The sequence below is a fragment of the Megalobrama amblycephala genome, linkage group LG17 (assembly GCF_018812025.1).
Source record: "Megalobrama amblycephala isolate DHTTF-2021 linkage group LG17, ASM1881202v1, whole genome shotgun sequence".
In the NCBI taxonomy this organism is placed as follows: domain Eukaryota; kingdom Metazoa; phylum Chordata; class Actinopteri; order Cypriniformes; family Xenocyprididae; genus Megalobrama; species Megalobrama amblycephala.
This window is the reverse complement of record NC_063060.1, coordinates 41,912,076-41,933,285: the sequence shown is the minus strand read 5'-3', so window position 1 is coordinate 41,933,285 and position 21,210 is coordinate 41,912,076. Positions and strand designations below refer to the sequence as shown.

The window sequence follows — 21,210 nt, the reverse complement described above, 5'->3', positions numbered from 1 at the left end:
CTTTGAATGGGGAAACATCAAATTCTCCAAAGCTGTTTGCCAAGCTTTCGATTAAATTTCATATTTGAAATCACCAATGAAATCTGACAACTGTCTCATAAATTTAGTTCCTAAACGCTCGAATCATGGCAAAAAACAATATTTTTCAGGCTGGATCAAGCTAATCCGCAGTCCTAAGTGCACGTCTGACTGTTTCTATAGGAACCGGAGTTTTTAATGGCAGCTGCAGTGACGCAATGATTTTACCAATCAGTGATTGGCTTTGTCTTTGTTGGTAACGAAGTCAGTACTTTTGACAACTCTAGTGGTAATTATATCACATTTGAATTAGGCAAATGGGGTATGAAATGGCTTGAACTGCAAATTATTAAAAATATCTGGAGTAGAACTATATTTAGTATTAAACTATAGTTTTGACAACTCCAATTACCACATTTGATGAGACATCTTTGATAATGTTAAGAAGATAATTGGACAGAATGCAACAGTGAGTTAAACAATTGGTCATGTTTTATTTTGCCTCCCTGAAACACAAATTTACAGACAATAAGGCACAAGATTTGACAAAAGCCATGGCTTTTGTTGTCTTTTCATTGGAAATTGAACAAATCTGCAGTTGAGGGATGTATTGAAATGAAATGTTTATTCGCAATGAAGAAGCATGATTAGAGAGATGGATCCATAAACCTCTAAGTGCGGAATGTTAGCTCATTGGAAGGGGAAAAAAAATATTGTAAACTTCAGTTTTAAATCATTTGAGAGGGAATCAATATGCAGTGCCATATGGATCAATTAAACAAAAACTTTTACAAAAACATACTCTCAAATTGCTAACATTTCTGGCCCAAACATCTAAACTACAGTACCTAATAGATAACCAAACCAAAGTTCCTGGAAAATTAAACAGTTTGAGCATCATATCAGTTCTAAGAAGCAGCAGTTAAGGCTCTAAAAGATTACTAACAATAATACCAACAACACAAACATAAGAAGTGGAGGAACAGCCAGTGTACAGATGACCCCCCATAGCATAACAAGGGTAATACTTGGTAATGAATGTAGTCAAATAGTCGGTAAAGAGCAAAAATACATTAAAGTTTTGCATTTTCAATACTGCCTGTCAGATAGATAACAAATGATGTAGTGGCTGTTGAAGAAAATATTTCACATTGCTGTTTTTTAACACAGTGGAAAAGAGGGCATTGCATGAAGTAATTTTATAACTGGGGTCTTGCTAAATTACAGGACTCACAGCAGATTAACAGACATGAGCACAAACAGTTTTCATCTTTATATTAATCAATAATAGTGAGCTCTGGTTCCAGTGTTGTACTGTCTTTAGATGCAAACCAGTCTCGCACCTGTTGGTAACTCATTTTTGACTTTCGGCAGAGATGGTCAAGGTCTTTCTCTTGCAATGGTCCCGTCTGTTGATAATACAGCTCTAACGGACTGATGTCTACAGAATCTGTGGCAGACTTCTGTGTTTTTGTTGTGCTGTTCCCTTGTGACTTACGTTTCCTGTTGCCATCGCTTCCTGGGGTTCCACTGACATCGGCAGCAGCTGCTCCACTTTGTAACAATGCTATCTCGGCAAGCACTTGTTCACGTACGTCAGAATGCACCCAGCGTACATGTCCATTTTTTACAGCATAACGCGTGTCCCCAAACCACTGGATAATGTCAGCACGAGGCAAAGATGTTATTTCAACTAGCTGTGTGTATAAGTCACTCTTTGGCCATGGGCATTTCTGGAAGTATTCCTTTAGGATGGCCAGTTGCTCCTTTGTTTTCCTTGGTCGTCCCGCCACTGTTAATACTGAAGTAGGTGAAGAGTTGTCCAAGGAGTTTAGGGAGTTGTTCAAAGTGTTTGCTTTGACAGAGCGTGCAGATTTCGAAGACCTGGCTGAGTGTTTTTTAGATGGGGTGATGGATGGAGAAGAGGAGGAGGAAGTGGGTGCAGCTGGCTCTAGAGGAGTCACACAATGTCCCTCGCTTTCCTGTTCGCTTCCAACTTCATCATTATTCTGTATCTCGCTTTCCTCTGAACATTTCTCCTCGTCTGCTCCTAATGCTCCGTCTTCAAATGCCTCAAGAGTGTTAGACAGGAAAAGCTGGAAAAACTGAGAGCTCCTTGACCGATTCTTTCGTGATCCTGTTTTTTGCCTGGTCTGTTCTTTGCCTTCGATGTCAGCATGCTGTGTAGTTTGCTTTTTAGTGGTGAGAGGAAGAGGCTGAACCTCCTGAGACTGAGATGATAGACTACAGTTGGGTTCATTTTTTTCTCCTTGAGAAGCGGGTAACGACATTGTCAATCCCCTACCATTTCGCAGCTGGTAGCGACTGTCACTAAACCATTTTCGAATCTCATTACGTGTTAGGCCAGTCTCCTCTTGTAAGCGCTGGAGCTCCATCTCATCGGGCCAGTTCTCCTGCAGAAAACTCTTACGCAACACAGTTAACTGGGCTTTGGACTTTTTGTAGCGGCCATGCCGTGGCTGCTCAGATCCAACAGGAGACTCTGTAGAAGTAGGTGGGGTAGCTGCTTGAGGTGTTTCTGGCATTTCTACTGGTTGTCGGTAGTAGTACGAATCCTGAGGAGGAGGGAGAGATGAACGGAAACGCGAGGGAGCAGGAGAGAGCTTTGCTGGTTCTGTGCTTTCAGTTTTTTGTCTTTTGCGAGGCGCTTGTGTACTTTGTGCTAGATCTTCTACATGGTCTTCTGTTTTTATAAAATCCTCAATTCCATTTTTCTTCTTCATAGTGCCCTCTTTGTGTTCAGTCTCACTTGTTTGCCCTGGCCTAGACAGCTTGCGCCGCGTCTCTTCAATGTCCTCCGATGCCCAGCTGATTCCATACTTGATGCGTTGCACCATGAACCACACTTTGACTTTATCTAAGGGAAGAGCACAGACACGGGCAAGAGTGCTGACCTCTTGAGATGTTGGATAGGGGAAGGTGTTGAAGGCCTGAACAAGTTGAGGGACACTATCCAGCTCACGTGTTTGATCGGACTGGGTCCACACTAGCTTCAGTCCTTCAGATACCAAAGGAAGACATACTACAGAGTTATTATTAGTGCTGAAGCTTACTGCAGAGCTGCCATTACTCTCTTTTGGTCTGCGATTAGAGGGGCTTGCATATTCCTTTCCATCGAAATTGTGGTGTGTTGATTTTTGCGGCCGTGGACCGGTGAGATTTCCGTCGGAAATGTGGTATGCTGATTTTTGCAGCCGTGGACTGTTGAGGTTTCCGTCTTGTCTTTTTGCTGCCACCCCTCTTGGAGAGATAACTTTCAAGTCATGGTCAGTGTGCGTCGCCATCAGAGATGTCACACCTCTATTGCCACAGACTGAAAGAATAACAAAAAAAACTGAGTCAAATAACAAGGAATACAGTTTAAGCCCTGTTTCTACATGATATTAAGATGCATTTTGGTCAATCGGATCACAAGTGGACGATGCTAAATACAGGTGTAAAACGGGGTGTTAAACGTTTTGAGCTTGTCTACTTTCGACCACTTCCAGAGGTAGTCAAAATGCATTCGACCGGATTGCTTTTGTAGTGGTAAAGCTCATGTGGACGAATGCATTTGAACCAGCAAAAGACCGCCTACTCTCTGCGTAAACATTATGGGAAGCGGGCTAGCCAGACAGGATTTAAACTGAAGACACAAGTTTGGTTTGAAGATGAAAAAACACCCACAGCGTTCGGCGTGTTCTTACGGCTATCAGAGCAGAAACGAAAGCTGCTCTCTATGTTTTTCCGTAATCTCCGGTAGCGTTCATATGTAAATTGCATAAGCTTATTTCGTCCATTAGATCGAAAAGTCTAAAAAAGCCCATACATTTACCCTCCCCTCGAAGAAATCAGGACAGAAGTAGTTGAAAGTGGATAAAAGAGATGGATTAAAATACCAGGTGTAAACGGGAATGCGTCTCCCTCGTCCCTTTGTGATCCGATTGACCGAAACACATCTTAAAGGATTAGTCCACTTTCAAATAAAATTTCTGATAATTTACTCACCCCCATGTCATCCAAAATGTTCATGCCTTTCTTTCTTCGAAAAGAAATTAAGGTTTTTGATGAAAACATTCCAGGATTTTTCTCCTTATAGTGGACTTCAATGGCCTCCAGATGGTTGAAGGTCAAAATTACAGTTTCAGTGCAGCTTCAAGGAGCTTTAAACGATACCAGACGAGGAATAAGGGTCTTATCTAGGGAAAATGATCGGTCCTTTTCACAAAAAAAAATAAATAAATAAAATACAACTGTATATGCTTTATAAACACAAAAGACCGCCTTGCACGTGCTTCTGCTTTCCGTATTCTTCAAAAAGCTTACGCTGTATGTCCTACGCCTTCCCTATTCAACTTACGGAATGAACGCCAGTTCCGTTTTTTTCTGCAAGTAGAATAGGGAAGGTGTAGAACATACAGCATAAGCTTTTTAAAGAATACGCAATGCGGAAGCACATGCAAGGCGATCATTTGTGTTTATAAAGCATATACACTAGGGCTGCACGATTAATCGTACGATTTGAAAAAAACCCATTGACATCACGCTTAAACGACTTGTCTTAGTGCGATTATGAAATCGCAAAGCTGCAATTATTTTTTTTATGCATGGCTTGTCAATGAATTATGGCTCCAAATGCTAATCCATCTGAAAACATCTGAAAGTTTGAATCGCTTATAATGTGCATTTGAAAAAACAACACGCGTCAAACATCTTTCCAGACATGAGAAGCATTTATTAACATCTTGTCCAACAAAAGAAAACATTTAATAATATGTTCTACTCCAAACTCACTTCATAACAACAGTTGAGCATCCTTCTGTCAGATGAAGTGGCTTCTTACACAGAATATGGCAGTCGTGTGTTTATTAATTATGTTTAATCAATCAAAACGTTTAAATCTTCTGTTTATTCAGCTACAGCGATTGTTAGGATTTCCTGGAATGACGCGTGTTCTACTTCGGCAGCAAGGCATATTTGCAGTTTCTGCCCGAGAGCGCCCTCTGGCTTTCAGATGGAGAAGCATTTACTACTGATGTACTAACTCTGACAAGCTACGCATGAAATAATCGCAGCCTTTGCCAAATCGTGTGCGATAAATTTGCAATCATGCAGCCCTAATATACAGTTATATATTTTTCAAAAATGACCGATCGTTTTGCTAGATAAGACCCTTATTCCTCGTCTGGTATCGTTTAAAGCCCTTTTGAAGCTGCACTGAAACTGTCTGGAGGCCATTGAAGTCCACTATAAGGAGAATAATCCTGGAATGTTTTCATCAAAAACCTTAATTTCTTCTCGACTGATGAAAGAAAGACATGAAAATCTTGGATGACATGGGGGTGAGTAAATTATCAGGAAAATTTAATTTGAAAGTGGACTAATCCTTTAATACCAGGTGGAAACAGGGCCTTGGGAATATTTTGGAAGTTTTTGTTTTTTGTTTTTTAAATGCTTTCTAATGATAAAGTACAGCATAAAAAATAAGTTTATTGGCAGAGTAAGATTGCTCTCATAATAAATTTGTTTTGGTAATTATCAAACCATCCAAATGTACAATGGAAATAATACAGTGTATATTACAACACATACCAGTACAATCTGGATTTGTAGTCATTCGAGTTGGATGTTTTTTTGTGGTTTGGGGTGTGTGTAAAACTGGTAAAAGCTGATCAGCGCAGCACTTTATGGATGAACACAAGTCAATCATGGCCTAAATTGTGACTTTTTACACTCATGGCCAGATTAGAAACTGCAGTTGCCTTCATAAGCACCATCACACAGCATAGTAGGGCATGTGCACAACCCACAATGCAATTTTTTGCGTTTAGTGAACAGTTCATTTTTGTGAACTGTTAAATTCCTGCTTGTTTGTAAGCCGAATTTGTGAGGGGTGAAGAGGTTGGAATGCTGGGGGGTAGTGGGCTGTTGCTGGCTGATGGGTGCTAGGATGATGCTTTGGGGAGGGGGTTAATGGGTGGGGTTCTGGTCAGTCTTTGGTTGGTCAAATCAACAACAGAATTGTTCAAATCATTTGCAAGATGAAGCCAACATAACCTCAGGAAATCTGACATTACTGATACCCATCCAGAGACTGAGTTTCAAGGAACGCCATTCATCAAACTCCCTAAAAGTCGTTAAACTGGAACTTTACGGTCAAGTCTACCGTCCAGCCATTGACTTTCCTCTCTTAAAGTTGAAAGAAGGACAGATGTCACCCCCTTCCCCCTGCCGTTCTCTTCCACACATTAGCCTTTTATTAAAGCCCGTCGTATACTCTACACCAATGCACACCCAACCCCCACTTTGGCAGACTTGGGCAAAAGAGAGATGGGGGCCCTGCCCTTCACAGCTCCCTTGCCCCTTTCCAGCGCACGTAATGCTCCACTTCCCCCGTTTGCCTAACCTCGTAGAACCATATAGAAGTTCGTTTAACCTTCCAACAGATGGTCAAAAGGATAGCAGGAGCCTGTCTCGGTTAAATAAAGGTAACAAAAGTTAGTGCAATTTGTCAAGCTGGTTTGTTTGCCAGTTTTGCAGTTTGACTAGCCTACCCAAAACAAGAAAGCCTACAGAGCACACGTTGGTCAACTAACTTTTAATGGGTCTGTTCTTAAAAGGTTGTCAAATCATGACGAGATGATTTCTCAGTGTTTGTCCTGACCTTAACTGATTACGGTCTCCAATTTCTAAATGAACGGCACAGTACCTTAAAGGATTAGTCCACTTTCAAATAAACTTTTCCTCATAATTTACTCACCCCCATGTCATCCAAGATGTTCATGTCTCTCTTTCTTCAGTCGAAAAGAAATTGAGGTTTTTGATGAAAACATTCCAGGATTTTTCTCCTTATAGTGGACTTCAATGGCCTCCAGACGGTTGAAGGTCAAAATTACAGTTTCAGTGCAGCTTCAAAGGGCTTTAAACGATACCAGACAAAGAATAAAGGTCTTATCTAGAGAAACAATCTGTCATTTTCGAAAAGATTTTTTTTTTTAAATGTATATGCTTTCGCCTTCTAAGTGCCTCCGCCAAAACGCGTTTCCGTATTCTCCAAAAACGTTTATGCTGCGTGTCCTACACCTTCCCTATTTTACTTACGGAAAAAATGTAACAGGTGCTGCGTTCGTTCCGTAAGTAGAATAGAATACGGAAACGCGTTTTGGCGTAGGCACTTAGAAGGCGATCATTCGCGTTTATATATAAAGCATATACATTTACTTTTTTTTAGAAAATGGCCGATCGTTTCGCTAGATAAGACCCTTATTCCTCGTCTGGTATCGTTTAAAGCCCTTTGAAGCTGCACTGAAACTGTAATTTTGACCTTCAACCGTTTGGTGCCCATTGAAGTCCACTATAAGGAGAATAATCCTGGAATGTTTTCATCAAAAACCTTAATTTCTTTTCGACTGAAGAAAGAAAGACATGAACGTCTTGGACGACATGGGGGTGAGTAAATTGTCAGGAAAAGTTTTTTGGAAAATGAACGAATTCTTTAAGTTTAAGCTTGTTGAAGCAGCATCCTATGACTTTAATAAGCCCAAAACAAAGCTGCAAACCACAGAAACCGATTTTGCCAGTAGTCCACGTGAGCACGCTGTTAGGCAATACTGCTTGGAAAAGCTTTGTCAATGTTAGGCAATTTACCACTACACGCAACGAGCAGGCCAGTCATCTACAAAACAAGTTGGAGGTGAACTTGACAGGATAAATTCCAGACCGCCTGTGGTGACCTCATTTATCAGATGATGACTTGGAATGACTCGACTAAGCGTAAAGTCCCTTGAAGTCAGAGTAGCTTTTGTCATCGCATTGTTACCATTTATACTTTAGTGTCCAATTTGGAAATATATGACATTATGAAATATATATTTTACAAATACATTCACAATGTAAGATACTTGATATTAATATGGTCCAAAATAATTTGTGAGAATTTACTATTTTATATTACATATTAATAATTTTGAAGTATTAATATTTAATTCTAATATTTTTCAACATGAACAATGGTCTATCATACATGCGCTCTATGAATCAGAAATACAACGTTAAATAAACTTGGTTAGACTTGTTGGAAATTGCGTCATTGGCCGATGTTTGTCCATGGCCTCTCTTATAATCAGCTTATGTGGGGAACTTTTGACGCAGGTCGAAGGACGTGAGATGAGATCACTACAGTATGTATTCATCCAACAAACAGTAAGCAGGTGTAAGGGCCATGATAAGCCGAATGCTTCTATAATTAACAAGGGTTTATGCCTAAAGAGTGTTTGTACACAAGCGCATTCGTGGCGCAGGATCCGCTCACGCTTCACATAAACTCCCGTTGTCCCACTTAAACGCATTCCTCGTTCAAAACAAATGCTTCATATAGTGTGAACACGACGCGACGCTAAACAAAATCGCCTGACCCATCGCGTGGCTTCCAGGATCCAATAACAAGCTTCGAGAGCTTTAATTCCGTCTCGGCTACGCTTTAAAACTTTACGAATGTAAACAGTAAAGCAATTCGCGTTAAACAGCAACTCACCGCTTGAATTTCTCCCAAGGCTGTATGTGGATACGCCACTTCAGCTGGTCCGTATCGTCCGTTGTCGCTTTTGTTCTGGAAATCCCGAAGTGTTTTTCGCCTGTCCGGTCAGACCGAGGCTAGACAGAGAGGATCAGGAAACTCTCGGACCAGCCCCCTCTTTCTCATGAAACGACGGTGCATTGCTCGTGCAGGTCCAATCCGGGAAGGAGAGGAATAGGAGGAGGAGCACAGCTGAAACTTGGCCCCGTGAATGCACTTCCCATCTGGGAAGTGATTACCATGTGAATTGTGCCACATGAAATGTTTTAGGAGTCTCCAGGTAAGGCTGCAAATCATTATTCTTTGATCAGACATGTCAGAGGTAAGTTTAACAAAGTTATTAACTTTATGAATGTTAGAGTTAACTGAATCCACAAATCCCTTTAGAGTAACACAGGAGCCCTTCACCTTGCATAGGGGCCCTTAATTTGCTTACTTTGACTGTACCCACCAAATATATGAATAGACATGAATTATTGGTTTGAGGTTAAAGGATTAGTTCACTTTCAAATAAAATTTTCCTGATAATTTAGGCCCTGTCCACACGGAGACGTGTTTTCGCACAAATTTTGTATCGGATAGGCATTTCGTCCACACGGATCTGGCGTTTTCGAAAGGTGCTATTTTTTGAAACCGTGTCCCAGAGTGGATAAATCTGGAAACGCCGTCTTTGCGTTTTCGTGTGGACAGCCTATCCGTATATTTTCTGAAACGATGACGTCATCACCCCACGTGTCGACCCGTCAGACGGCGCTAACAGCACAAAACAGCAACAACTACAGCAATAGCAGACTCTAGATGCTTTTGTTTGTGCTGCAGAAGCTACTGAGCCAAAATAAAGCATTATTTCTAAGCTTTGCTATAGTTTGTATACAGCGCGCAATGTTTATGCGCATACTCCAAGTCTTGTTCGCTGCTTTAAGTGCATCTCTGTGGCAGAATTACAGCGCCACATAATGGTCTGGCATGTATACTACATCATTTTGAGTCGTTTCAGTGGTTTCGTGTGGACGCAGATATTTTTTGAGACGAGGAAAAAAAAAAAGAGTGGTTTAGGGTAAGCTCCTGCTTCGTGTGGACGTAGCCTTACTCACCCCCATATCATCCAAGATGTTCATGTCTTTCTTTCTTCAGTTGAAAAGAAATTAAGGTTTTTGATGAAAACTTTCCAGGATTTTTCTCCTTATAGTGGACTTCAATGGATCCCAAACGGTTGAAGGTCAAAATTACAGTTTCAGTGCAGCTTCAAAGGATACCAGACGAGGAATAAGGGTCTTATCTAGCGAAACTGTCATTTTCAAAAAAAAAAATACAACTGTATATGCTTTCTAAACACAAATTATCGCCTTGCACGTGCTTCCGCTTTCTGTATTCTTCAAAAAGTTTACGCTGTATCTCCTATGCCTTCCCTATTCAGCATATGGAAAAAACAGAACTGGCGCTGCGTTCCTTCTGTAAGTTGAATAGGGAAGGCGTAGGACATACATTGTGTTTATAAAGCATATACAGTTGTATTTTTTTCGAAAATGGCCAATCGTTTCTCTAGATAAGACTCTTATTCCTTGTCTGGTATCATTTAAAGCTCTTTGAAGCTGCACTGAAACTGTGATTTTGACCTTCAACCATTTGGAGGCCATTGAAGTCCACTATAAGGAGAATAATCCTGGAATGTTTTCATCAAAAACCTTAATTTCTTTTCGACTGAAGAAAGAAAGACATGAACATCTTGGATGACATGGGGGTGAGTAAATTATCAGGAAAATTTTATTTGAAAGTGAACTAATCCTTTAATTTTGAATTTGATACAGCCTGGTGTCCAGGAAAACTCCTAATTGAGCTGTTCATTTTGCGCTAATGGCCGGCTGACTGGTCATTTTTCAACTTATTACACAGTTAAATAACAACGTACAATAAAAATTGATTTGATTTAAATTATTTAGCATATTTGTAGAGAATGGAGAGGCATAAAATGAGCACATCTGTGCATGATTTCCCAGATGAGTGGACAGTTATGTAGCGTTACCCTGAGTGCTGTGGTTGACCAATCACAATCAAGTATTCAAGAGCGATATATCAAATCTATCAAAAATACAACACAAAAGACAAGTAAAATGTCAGTATTTATTGTATGGGAAGTGTACATTCATTTATAATTATTCTCTTCCAAGTTAAAACCAGTATATATTAAAAGGAATTATATACTTTTCTTGTTCTGGAAAACAATGAGTTGTAAAAACAATAATGCTGATGAGAGCAGCAGTCAAGCAACAGGAGGATCTACATACTGTAAGTGTTTTTGTGTTGTTTCTAGTTTGATTTTAGTGCTGTGTCGTTGCTAGTGCCATGTCATTCCTTGCTACGAGCACTTTACTGATGAAACTGTGACTTGACAGAGCACTTACATACTGTTGTACTCATGTTGATTTGATTGCTTCTACTATTCTCATTTGTAAGTCGCTTTAGAGAAAGGCGTCTGCTAAATGACTAAATGTAAATGTGAATTGTGCAATGAGTGTCTTCCAGACTCAGCTACTGCAATTTTAATTATTGTAAAGAAACAATAGACAGGATTATAAAAATAGGCACTGTCTCTGCATTTAGAATTTGCCACTGCCAAGACTCAGCATGGAACGAGGCACTCTGATGAATGACGGAGTCAATACGGAGAGCCAGGACACGTAGGGTACCTGGGAAAGGATGAACTTCATAGAGGTGTAGTCCACGACACTGCGGCCTGGAGAGACAAGGAGTGCATCAAAAACACTTTATGTATCTTTGTTCATAACTGGAGGAAACATCACTCCAGCATAAACATCTTATCTCCGTACCATCAACATCCTTGAGTCCATAGCGCCGAGCCAGGTCACAGGTCATCAACACTTGCCCGGTCATGGACATCAGACTTTTATCTGTTTGTCACCAAGAAGCAGAAAGTAACACATGAGCAAGAGCCTCCAAGCAATTAATTTTTTACCAGCTTGCCTTTCATGGTAATTCACAACCATATTAACTTTAAAGGGTTAGTTCACCCAAAATTAATTACTCACCCTCATGCCGTTCTAAACCCGTAAGACCTTTGTTCAACTTCAGAACACAAATTAAATCAGATCTATCTGTCCCTGCATTGACAGCAACGCAACTACACTTTGACTCTTCAAAAAGTTCATAAAGAGATTGTGTAAAACTAATCCATATGAATTGAGTGGTTTAATCCAAATTTTTCTGACGAGACTCGATCACTTTATATGATGAACAGATTTGATTTAGGCTTTTATTCAGATATAAATATTCATCAGTGAATATAAAAAGAAGCTCAACCGAACCTGTTTGACATGCGAGAACAAACCTCTTGCTGAAGCTCAAATGTGATGTGTAACACAAGAATGAACCTCATTGGTTTTCGTACGCATCAAGCAAACATGCTTGAGATTCCATTTACCACAACTGATGTGTGAGTTGATAGATTTTTATCTGAATAAAAGCCTAAATTAAATCTGTTCATCATATAAAGCAATCGTGTCTTTTCAGAAAAAACGCTCAATTCATATGGATTATCATATATTCATATGGGTTTCACGATCTCTTTATGAACTTTTTGAAGCGTCAAAGCTGTAGTTGTGTAACTGTCAATGGAGGGACAGAAAGCTATCAGACTTCCTTAAAAAGATCTTCATTTGTGTTCTGAAGATGAACAAAAGTCTGCCAGGTTTGGAACGACATGGGGGTGAGTAATTCATTTTTGGGTGAGCTATTACATTAACTGCTCATTAAATCTAAAAAAAAAATAAAAAATACAACCTTTGGCCAGCTCAACTATGCATCGTCCACTAAACTCTGTTGTTTCACCCTTACTGAAAACTTCCTTGAACTGAGAAACAGATTGTAAACAAATATTTAGCATGCCATTTTAGTTATATCATAATCATACCCATTGCACATAAACAATGCTAATTAATATCTGGGACCAATAAAAATGTCTTACTTTGGGATCCTGAGATGTATACTGACTAATTAACTCAGTCTGAACTGCCCCTGGCCAGAGGCTTACAGAAATCACACCTTTCTTCTTCAGCTCTATTGCCATGTCCGCTGCCATTCTGTCACACTGAAGAAAAGCACCGAAAGAAAGATGGAGCATAAATGCTCTGAGAATAATGAAGGAATAGTATGCAACACACTGCAACTGAAATAATCTGGCTTTCAAATATGATACACTGAGAAGGACTGCAAGAATCTGTAATGTTGTGACTCACTGCAGCCTTGCCGACCCCATAGGATACATTAAAGAGATAGCGCAGGCCACCCATGGATGATATGAACACAATCAAGCCCTTGCCCTGAGCCACCATCATCCTTGCAGCATAGACTGAGCAGAAATAGTGACCCCTGTAAAAACACAATGACCATGATCTCTGAGATGGCTCTGTCATTTTGTAATTTTTTTTTTTTTTCAGTTCGATTTAATTCATGGTGTAGCCCTGCTTTAAAGGGTCAAATAACTCAAACTTTGATGTTGTTCGGTACTAAATGCCCTGATATTCTCACAACAACAAAGTTCTTCAAAGAAATTGCCGCGGTATACTGTTAGTGAACATCCTGATGATGGTTTTCCTAGAAGTTTGCTTTGGCAAGCTGTTTCAAACTCCTGAAATGAACCCCAAACGAACATAGTTTTGGCCTGATTTTGTTTCGAAATGACGTCACACCAGTTCGTTCTTTGATTTCGCGATAAGTAAAAGTATATAAGCGATAATTATATAGGGGTCTTAAAGCTGTCATATACTACCATTCACAAGTTTGGGGAAAGATTTTTTAATGAATATTTTTATTCATATATTTTAATTTAGGCTTAGTTCACCCAAAAATGATTAAAAGAATTAATTACTCACCCTCATGTTGTTCCAAACCCATAAGACCTTTGTTCATCTTCGGAACACAAATGAAGATATTTTTGAGTGGTAAATTATGTTTTTTTGAGCAAACACTCATGTCACTTCATAAAATTGAGTTTAAGCCACTGGAGTCACATGGAGTACTTTAATGATGTCTTTTTCTTACTTTTCTGGACCTTGGAGTGGTAGTTGCGATGGATCTCTATGCAGGGACAGAAACCTCTCAGGCTTCATCAAAAATATCTTAATTTGTGTTCTGAAGATGAACGAAGGTCATATAGGTGTGGAACGACATGAAGGCGAATAATTAATGACAGAACAAAACTTTAAAACGGTTACTTAAAATTGTAATAATATTTCACAATATTGTTTTGCTGTATTTTTGAGCAAATAAATGCAGCCTTGGTGAGTATAAGAGACTTCTTTCAAAAACATTTGAAAAATCTTACAATCCCCAAACATTTGAACGGTAGTAAATATGAGGCTCTAGAGAAATGACAAAATGTCTTGAAATGTATTCAAAATTCTTTATTTATACATCTCTTTCTGCATAACATTTAATTATGTCATTTGGAGTGATCTCCAGATCTGTACTGTACCTGAGTCCAGTGTTATTGATGGTGTCCCAAATTTCTGGATCCTGCTCCCAGAACTTCTTGTTCATGTTATCGAAAATAGCCTAACGCATAAACATAAACACAACAATAATAAAACTACTTTTATTAAACAAACTAAAGATAAATCAAGTTTTAAATCTGAATATTTGTTCCATTGTTAGCTCTAACAGACCTGTACACCAGCGTAAGCATTATTCACCAACATGTCAAGCCTGCCATTCTGCTCACGCTGGACACGTTCAAACAGCTCCTTGATGTCATCCTCTTTAGATGAGTCACAGACCACAGGGAGACACTGGCCACCTCTCTCTGTCACCTGTCAGCATGAAAATAAAAGAAGCATGAAACCAGTATCGCTCTCCCCAAATTGCACAAACCACAGAGGGTTATTAATGGTACAATCGATAGCCAGTTTCCAAACCTCAGCTGCTGTCTGCTTTAGAGTTTTCTCCTGTCGGCCAGTGATGTACACGGTAGCGCCAGCCTCAGATAACTGAAGGGCAATACCTCTTCCAATTCCTCTGGAAGCACCGGTCACCACGCAAATCCATCCTGATAGTGCCATCTGACAAACACAGATGTCTGATTCATAAAGTGGTTCTTTTGAATTGGTTACACAACCCATTTAAATGATTCATTTAAAACTACAACTAAAGGCCTGTTCATACCAAGGATGATAACTATAACGATCTTGGCTGCGTTCCACTCCACTAGTAGACACACACTCACAAACTTCCCTAAGCACTTTCCCTCAAGGTAATCCCTGCCGCCATTTTGAAGTGCGTTCCACTTCATGAAGTGGACGAGGGAAGTTTATATGGACAGACCCTCGCTCACTCGTTTAAAATCGAGTCTACTTCATATGTACACTTCAGGCAGCTCCATATACCACAATGCAACATGATTGTGACGTCACCGCATATCACGTTTAATTTACCCCACCACAAACAACTCCTATGATACACTATATTGCCAAAAGTATTGGGACACCCCTCCAAATCGTTGAATTCAGGTGTTCCAATCACTTCCATGGCCACAGGTGTATGAATCACGCTTCTCTGTCTGTCAATCCAGTGGACGAGTCTGGCAGTTGCCAGGAGAACGGTACTTGCCTGACTGCATTGTGCCAAGTGTAAAGTTTGGTGGAGCGGGGATTATGATGTGGGGTTGTTTTTCAGGGGTTGGGCTTGGCCCCTTAGTTCCAGTGAAAGGAACTCTTAATGCTTCAGTATACCAAGACATTTTGGACAATTTCATGCTCCCAACTTTGTGGGAACAGTTTGGGGATGGCCCCTTCCTGTTCCAACATGACTGCACACCAGTGCACAAAGCAAGCTCCATAAAGACATGGATGAGCGAGTTTGGTGTGGAGGAACTTGACTGGCCTGCACAGAGTCCTGACCTCAACCTGACAGAACACCTTTGGGATGAATTAGAGCGGAGACTGTGAGCCAGGCCTTCTCGCCAACATCTCTGCCTGACCTCACAAATGCGCTTCTAGAAGAATGGTCAAAAACTCCCATAAACACACTCCTAAACCTTGTGGAAAGCCTTCCCAGAAGAGTTGAAGCTGTTATAGCTGCAAAGGGTGGGCCATATTAAACCCTACAGATTAAGAATTGGATGTCATTAAAGTGCATGTAAAGGCAGGCATCCCAAAACTTTTGGCAATATAGTGTATATTAATTATTTTTAAAAAATATTTAATACTACCCAAACACACCTATATACATATGCTGCATTAAAAAATTTTGTAAGGGAAAAAATTAAATAATAAATCAACTCCATGGCGGATTCCATGTGATCAAGGGCGTAGGATGTTCCAATTCAGCCCATTGCATGAGTTCCACCAGTAATGAGCACTCGTGCAACGTTAGCAATGACATCCGAGTCAACGAGACTGAGGGAAGTTAGCGAGTGAATGGCATTAAAAAACGTGGCTGCTATGGTAGCCTGACCTAATTAAGTGCTGCGTGTATGACATCACTTTGTAGGCCAAAACGCAGAAACAAGTTAGCATTTTAGCACTTCCAGTTCCGTCGTCCCGAAGTCAATGGGTTTTTTTTTTTTATGGGATTTTGGTAAAATGGCTAAAATAAGGTCTGTGGTGAACACGAGCTCAAGACACTTTCATGTTTTATTCTACAACATTAAAATACATTAGTATTACCCCACTCGTGATTTTTTTAAGCTGTTGCATGTCTTGAAAAAGGCAGCTAACAAGTGGCTAAATGGGACTACAGAGGCTGTCGGGATATTAAACATCATCACGCTAAACAGGTAAACTTTTACAGCCTCATTGTGCTCTTATAAACTATTCTAGATCAAACTTTCTGGGGAAAAATTTTTTTAGATAAAAACTGAAAGAGGTCTTAGTGTTGGTGACGCTACTGTGGTGTAGTTCGCTTATAGCCTACCTTTAGCTTCTTCTGGCGACTGTATTTTTGGGCTTCAAAATTCATAAAAGTTGTGTTCATCTGTGAAAATGATCTTGTTGGACAAAACGTGCAAGTATAAACTTTTGTTGATCACATAGAAAAATCCTATTGGTTTATTGTCGAGGGAATCAGTGTGATGCTAACTGCTGATTGGCCTACAAAGTGACGTCATACCTGCACCACTCTATAGAGTACCTCAGGGATGACGTGTTTTTGTAGGCAAACTCAGAAGTTAGCGGCGCACGGGTTCCCTCAATTGAAAGCCTATTAATTTTTCCCATAGACTTTTGGAAAATCGCAAAAATTAAGCTCTGTGTTTAACAAAGGGTTATGACACTTACACGTTTTGTCTATCAAGATAATCTTTACAAGTAAACACAACATTTATACATTCTGAAGCTTAAATAAAGTCGTCAGATATAAGAAGCTAACAGTAGGCTATAAACATACTACAGCACACCATGGTCGTGGATCAACGTCACCACCACCAAGCTTCCTCAAACTTTATTTAAAAAAACAACTTTATTTAAAAACATGCTCGCTGATTTATCTGCACTGCGTATGAATACTTATCCACGTTTTCATGAGAAATGCTGTCCAAATGTCCTGTTTGTCATGATGACATCTAAAGTCCCTGCCAAAGGAAGTAGTCCCTTTTAGCAACTTGTTAACAACCGCCATTTTTAAAGGTGCCCTAGAACCCTTTTTCACAAGATGTAATATAAGTCTAAGGTGTCCCCTGAACGTGTCTGTGAAGTTTCAGCTCAAAATACCCCACAGATTTTTTATTATTCAATTTAACTGCCTATTTTGGGGCATAATTAAATATGCGCCGATCCAGTGCGCTTCCCCTTTAAATGCTTGCGCTCCCCGCCCCCAAGCTCGTAACTCTATAATACATTGCATAAACAAAGTTCACACAGCTAATATAACCCTCAAAACGGATCTTTACAAAGTGTTCATCATCAGATCATGTAAGTATAGTATTTATTTGGATGTTTACATTTGATTCTGAATGAGTTTGATAGTACTCCGTGGCTAACTGGCTAATGCTACACTGTTGGAGAGATTTATAAAGAATTAAGTTGTGTTTATGCATTATACAGACTGCAAGTGTTTAAAAATGAAAATAACGACATGGCTCGTCTCCGTGAATACAGTAAGAAACGATGGTAACTTTAACCACATTTAACAGTACATTACCAACATGCTAACGAAACATTTAGAAAGACAATTTACTAATATCACTAAAAATATCATGTAATCATGGATCATGTCAGTTATTATTGCTCCATCTGCCATTTTTCGCTGTTGTTCTTGCTTGCTTACCTGCATAAAGTCTGTTGGTTCGGCTGTGCTGCTCCAGACGTTAATACTAGCTTGTCTAATGCCTTGAACATGGGCTGGCATATGCAAATATTGGGGGCGTACATATTAATGATCCTGACTGTTACATAACAGTCGGTGTTATGTTGAGATTTGCCTGTTCTTCAGAGGTCTTTTGCACAAATCAAATGTACATAAAAAGGAGGAAACAATGGTGTTTGAGACTCACTGTATGTCATTTCCATGTACTGAACTCTAATTATTTAACTATGCAGAGGCAAATTCAATTTTCAATTCTAGGGCAACTTTAAGACACAATAAAGGTTTAAATAATCACAAGCGGGTTATAACTGGTGTGTTTTATGTCATAGATCAAAACGTGAAAATATTTAGAGGCTTTGTTAACCACAGACCTTATTTCAGGTGATTTAGCAAAAACCCGTTGACTTAGGGGCGATGGAACCGCAAAGTCCTAAAATGCTAACTCGGTTCCGGGTTTTGCCTACAAAAACACGTCATCCCTGAGGTACTCTATTAGGTTTAGGGATAGGGTGTGGCTGGACCTTCAAGCTGTATACCCATTATGTCAAGAGGAGGAACTGGGCGTCAAGCTACGCCCAGACCTTATTCAGAGCAGCGCCATGACAGGTATGAAAAGTGAGGCTTAAAACTTTCCAGAGCTCATGTTTACTTTCTTGTCTACTGTAATTTCTTTTAAAGATATTTTTGCAATGTTTTGTAAGCAGAACAATCCAAAAACACATTAAATAACAGTACAACCCACTGCAGAGGTGTATGTATATCCCTCACACCCTCACTTTCATTAAATCAAAGATGGCGCTGCTGTGAACAGCTCTTCCTTTAAAGAGCTTGAGCATTTAAAGACGACAAAACAATGTGTTAACACCATAGACTGTGGTTAACACACATTATTAAGTTAAGTAATATGCAGAACGTCAGAAACACGATGACGTAATTACATGATGGCGGTATGAACAGCTGAATCATTTTGTTGTCGGTTCTTTAAAACGAACTGTTCCTAAAGAACCGATTCGCGAAAATGAGTCACTAGGGAAGCAAGCGGAGAGAAATACAAGCACGTCACCCTGTGGTCACATGCATCCATTGCAGCAAAAATTAATTGGCCCGAAATTAAAGTTATACAACAGTTATGCGTCACAATTATTTATCTAAGCGTCGTGCAGATGGAACATTTGAATTCTTGTGCCACTCGTTTGACAACTTGTCGACTTATGTGTTTAATGCGATGGACAGAATATATCATTTCCGTATGTCATGAAAACCTATTGCGCCTTTCATTTACATGGGGTACATTTATGCAAACGAAACACGTACCTGTTCGACGCTGCGTTTGAACGGTATTTGTCGCTCAGGAACTCTTGCCTAAACTTGAAATCTCCAACAACAGGCAAAGTGTGATGAAATGATGAACTGCTGCACATATAACGTGCAGATAAGACAGTCCTGTTTATCCTCCCATTCCCGTAATGCGCCTAATATAATGCCAATGCGTTTTGCAAATGTAAACAGTGCTTTTACAAGCCTATTTGAACCATAAATCACCCACCCTATGTACAATATAATGTAGTTATTTTCCATTTCTTCAACTTTTATTCAACTTTAGCCTAATCACATAGCAGGAAATCCTGGACTTTTTTTTTTTTTTTTTTTTTACAGCAAAATAAGGTTATGGTCCTCTGATCTGCTTGTCTGGCTATCACCAGACCAAGCTCAATTTAAAATTGAACATTGGTCTGGGGAGTCTGCTATGTATTTTCTACTGCACAAGAGGCGTGATCAACGAGCATTATTCACGCAATTGGATAGTCCAACCAATCAGATCAACGATCCGGGTGACGTACTTTGCGGAGCGATGCGAAAACTCCAGACAGGTTTAGTTTGTATTAGTTTGTAGCATTGATCAGCGGTTTGTAGAAGCAGCAATGGCATCGAGCGATTTTTGCAGGTTGTGCAAAAAAAAAACATGAAAGTGAGTCGTATTTACACCCACTAGAGCGATTTGTTTGCTAAACTAAAGAAGTCATTCAGCATCGTCGAGAGGCTAAAAGGAATTGGATTGACGGTTGTGTGAGAAACGGGTAGACGTCATCGTGTTATACCCGCCAATAGCGAGCAAGGTGGATAAGCCAGTCTGTGATTGGTTCCCGCAAAAGTGTAACAGAAGCAGTAGAAATGAATGTACGGGTTTCCAGACTGAGTTGCTGGGCGAAATCAAATTTTTTTGATTTTCCCAGTCTACTGATCTGCCAACTGCACTCTTAAAAAGTGGGAAGGTTTTTTATTGGCATTGATGGTTCCATAAAGGGTTAGTTCACCCAAAAATGAAAATTATGTCATTAATTACTCACCCTCATATCGTTTCACACCCGTTTCATTCATCTTCAGAACACAAATTATGATATTTTTGATGAAACTCGAGAACTTCTGACCTCCCTATACATAGCAATGTCATAACCAATTTCAAGGTAGTAAAGACATCGTTAAAATAGTCCATGTGACTGCAGTGGTTCAACCTTAATGTTATGAAGCAAAGAGAATACTTTTTGTGCTCAAAAACAAAAAAAAGATAACGACTATTCAACCATTTATTTTCTTTCCTGTCAGTCTCCTACGCTGTTTACGTTGTAAACACAGTGCAGCGCTTCAGTGTTAAGCAAGGAACACACCAAGCCGACGCCAAAGAACTAGTGGTGGCGAAAGCAGACTGCGAGGTTGGATCACGTCGGCAGCGTCTGTGTCCAAAGTTGCCCTGACACCAAACCGACGTCTCGATAGCCGACGGCCAAGTAGCACGTCCATTCTGCGCGTTCGTAAGATGAAATGCCTTTCCGATCCAGCAGGTGGCAGTAGCTGAACAGCCAATCAGAATGATCAGATGGCCAACGGACCGATGAGCACCAACGCTGATTCAACATGTCGAATCGGCTGAAAAAAAGACGATGAGGACCAACTTCAGCCGACGTTGCGGAGCACACTGAGAAAACTTAGTCGGCCAACGAGCAAAAACTGCCTGACGGCCAACTGTCGGCTTGGTGTGTTCCTGCCTTTATACATCAGAACGCCTGTGTCAGCATCACATGCATGCATCATGTTGATCACATGATCAGCTTTGGCCAATAATGAGTCGGTGTTCTGACGTAGAACCTGGAAGCGCTGCACTGTGTTTACAACATCAACACCGTAGGAGACTGACAGGAAAGAAAATAAATTGTTGAATAAAGTTGTTATTTTTGATTTGATGACGATTTTATTAATGTCTTTACTACCTTTCTGGGCCTTTAAATTGTTTATGACTCTGCTAT

At 40.0% G+C, this 21,210-nt stretch overlaps 2 protein-coding genes across 2 annotated transcripts; both read right to left on the bottom strand.

Moving 5' to 3' along the window:
• Positions 1 to 488: 488 nt before the first annotated feature.
• homeza (homeobox and leucine zipper encoding a) lies at positions 489 to 8,820 on the bottom strand. The gene is made up of 2 exons (XM_048163136.1): positions 8,552 to 8,820; positions 489 to 3,352 (listed from the first exon to the last, which is right to left on the bottom strand). The coding sequence occupies exon 2, from the start codon at positions 3,321 to 3,323 to the stop codon at positions 1,296 to 1,298; it is 2,028 nt and encodes a 675-aa protein (XP_048019093.1). The 5' UTR covers positions 3,324 to 3,352; positions 8,552 to 8,820; the 3' UTR covers positions 489 to 1,295.
• Positions 8,821 to 10,700: 1,880 nt separating this feature from the next.
• On the bottom strand, positions 10,701 to 19,380 carry dhrs1 (dehydrogenase/reductase (SDR family) member 1). Its single transcript, XM_048164118.1, has 9 exons — positions 19,223 to 19,380; positions 14,524 to 14,667; positions 14,275 to 14,418; positions 14,085 to 14,164; positions 12,847 to 12,979; positions 12,576 to 12,698; positions 12,392 to 12,461; positions 11,422 to 11,502; positions 10,701 to 11,327 (listed from the first exon to the last, which is right to left on the bottom strand). Exons 2-9 carry the CDS (start codon positions 14,665 to 14,667, stop codon positions 11,191 to 11,193), a joined length of 912 nt encoding a protein of 303 aa, XP_048020075.1. The 5' UTR covers positions 19,223 to 19,380; the 3' UTR covers positions 10,701 to 11,190.
• Positions 19,381 to 21,210: the final 1,830 nt, after the last annotated feature.

Excerpts from the sequence above, each read along its gene's own strand:
- homeza (XM_048163136.1), bottom strand. The coding sequence starts at position 3,323 with ATGGCGACGCACACTGACCATGACTTGAAAGTTATCTCTCCAAGAGGG.
- dhrs1 (XM_048164118.1), bottom strand. The coding sequence starts at position 14,667 with ATGGCACTATCAGGATGGATTTGCGTGGTGACCGGTGCTTCCAGAGGA. Across the intron at positions 12,462-12,575 it reads ATACATCTCAGGATCCCAAA|TTCAAGGAAGTTTTCAGTAA; the intron begins GTAAGACATTTT and ends TCTGTTTCTCAG. Across the intron at positions 11,503-12,391 it reads CATAGTTGAGCTGGCCAAAG|ATAAAAGTCTGATGTCCATG; the intron begins GTTGTATTTTTT and ends GGTGACAAACAG.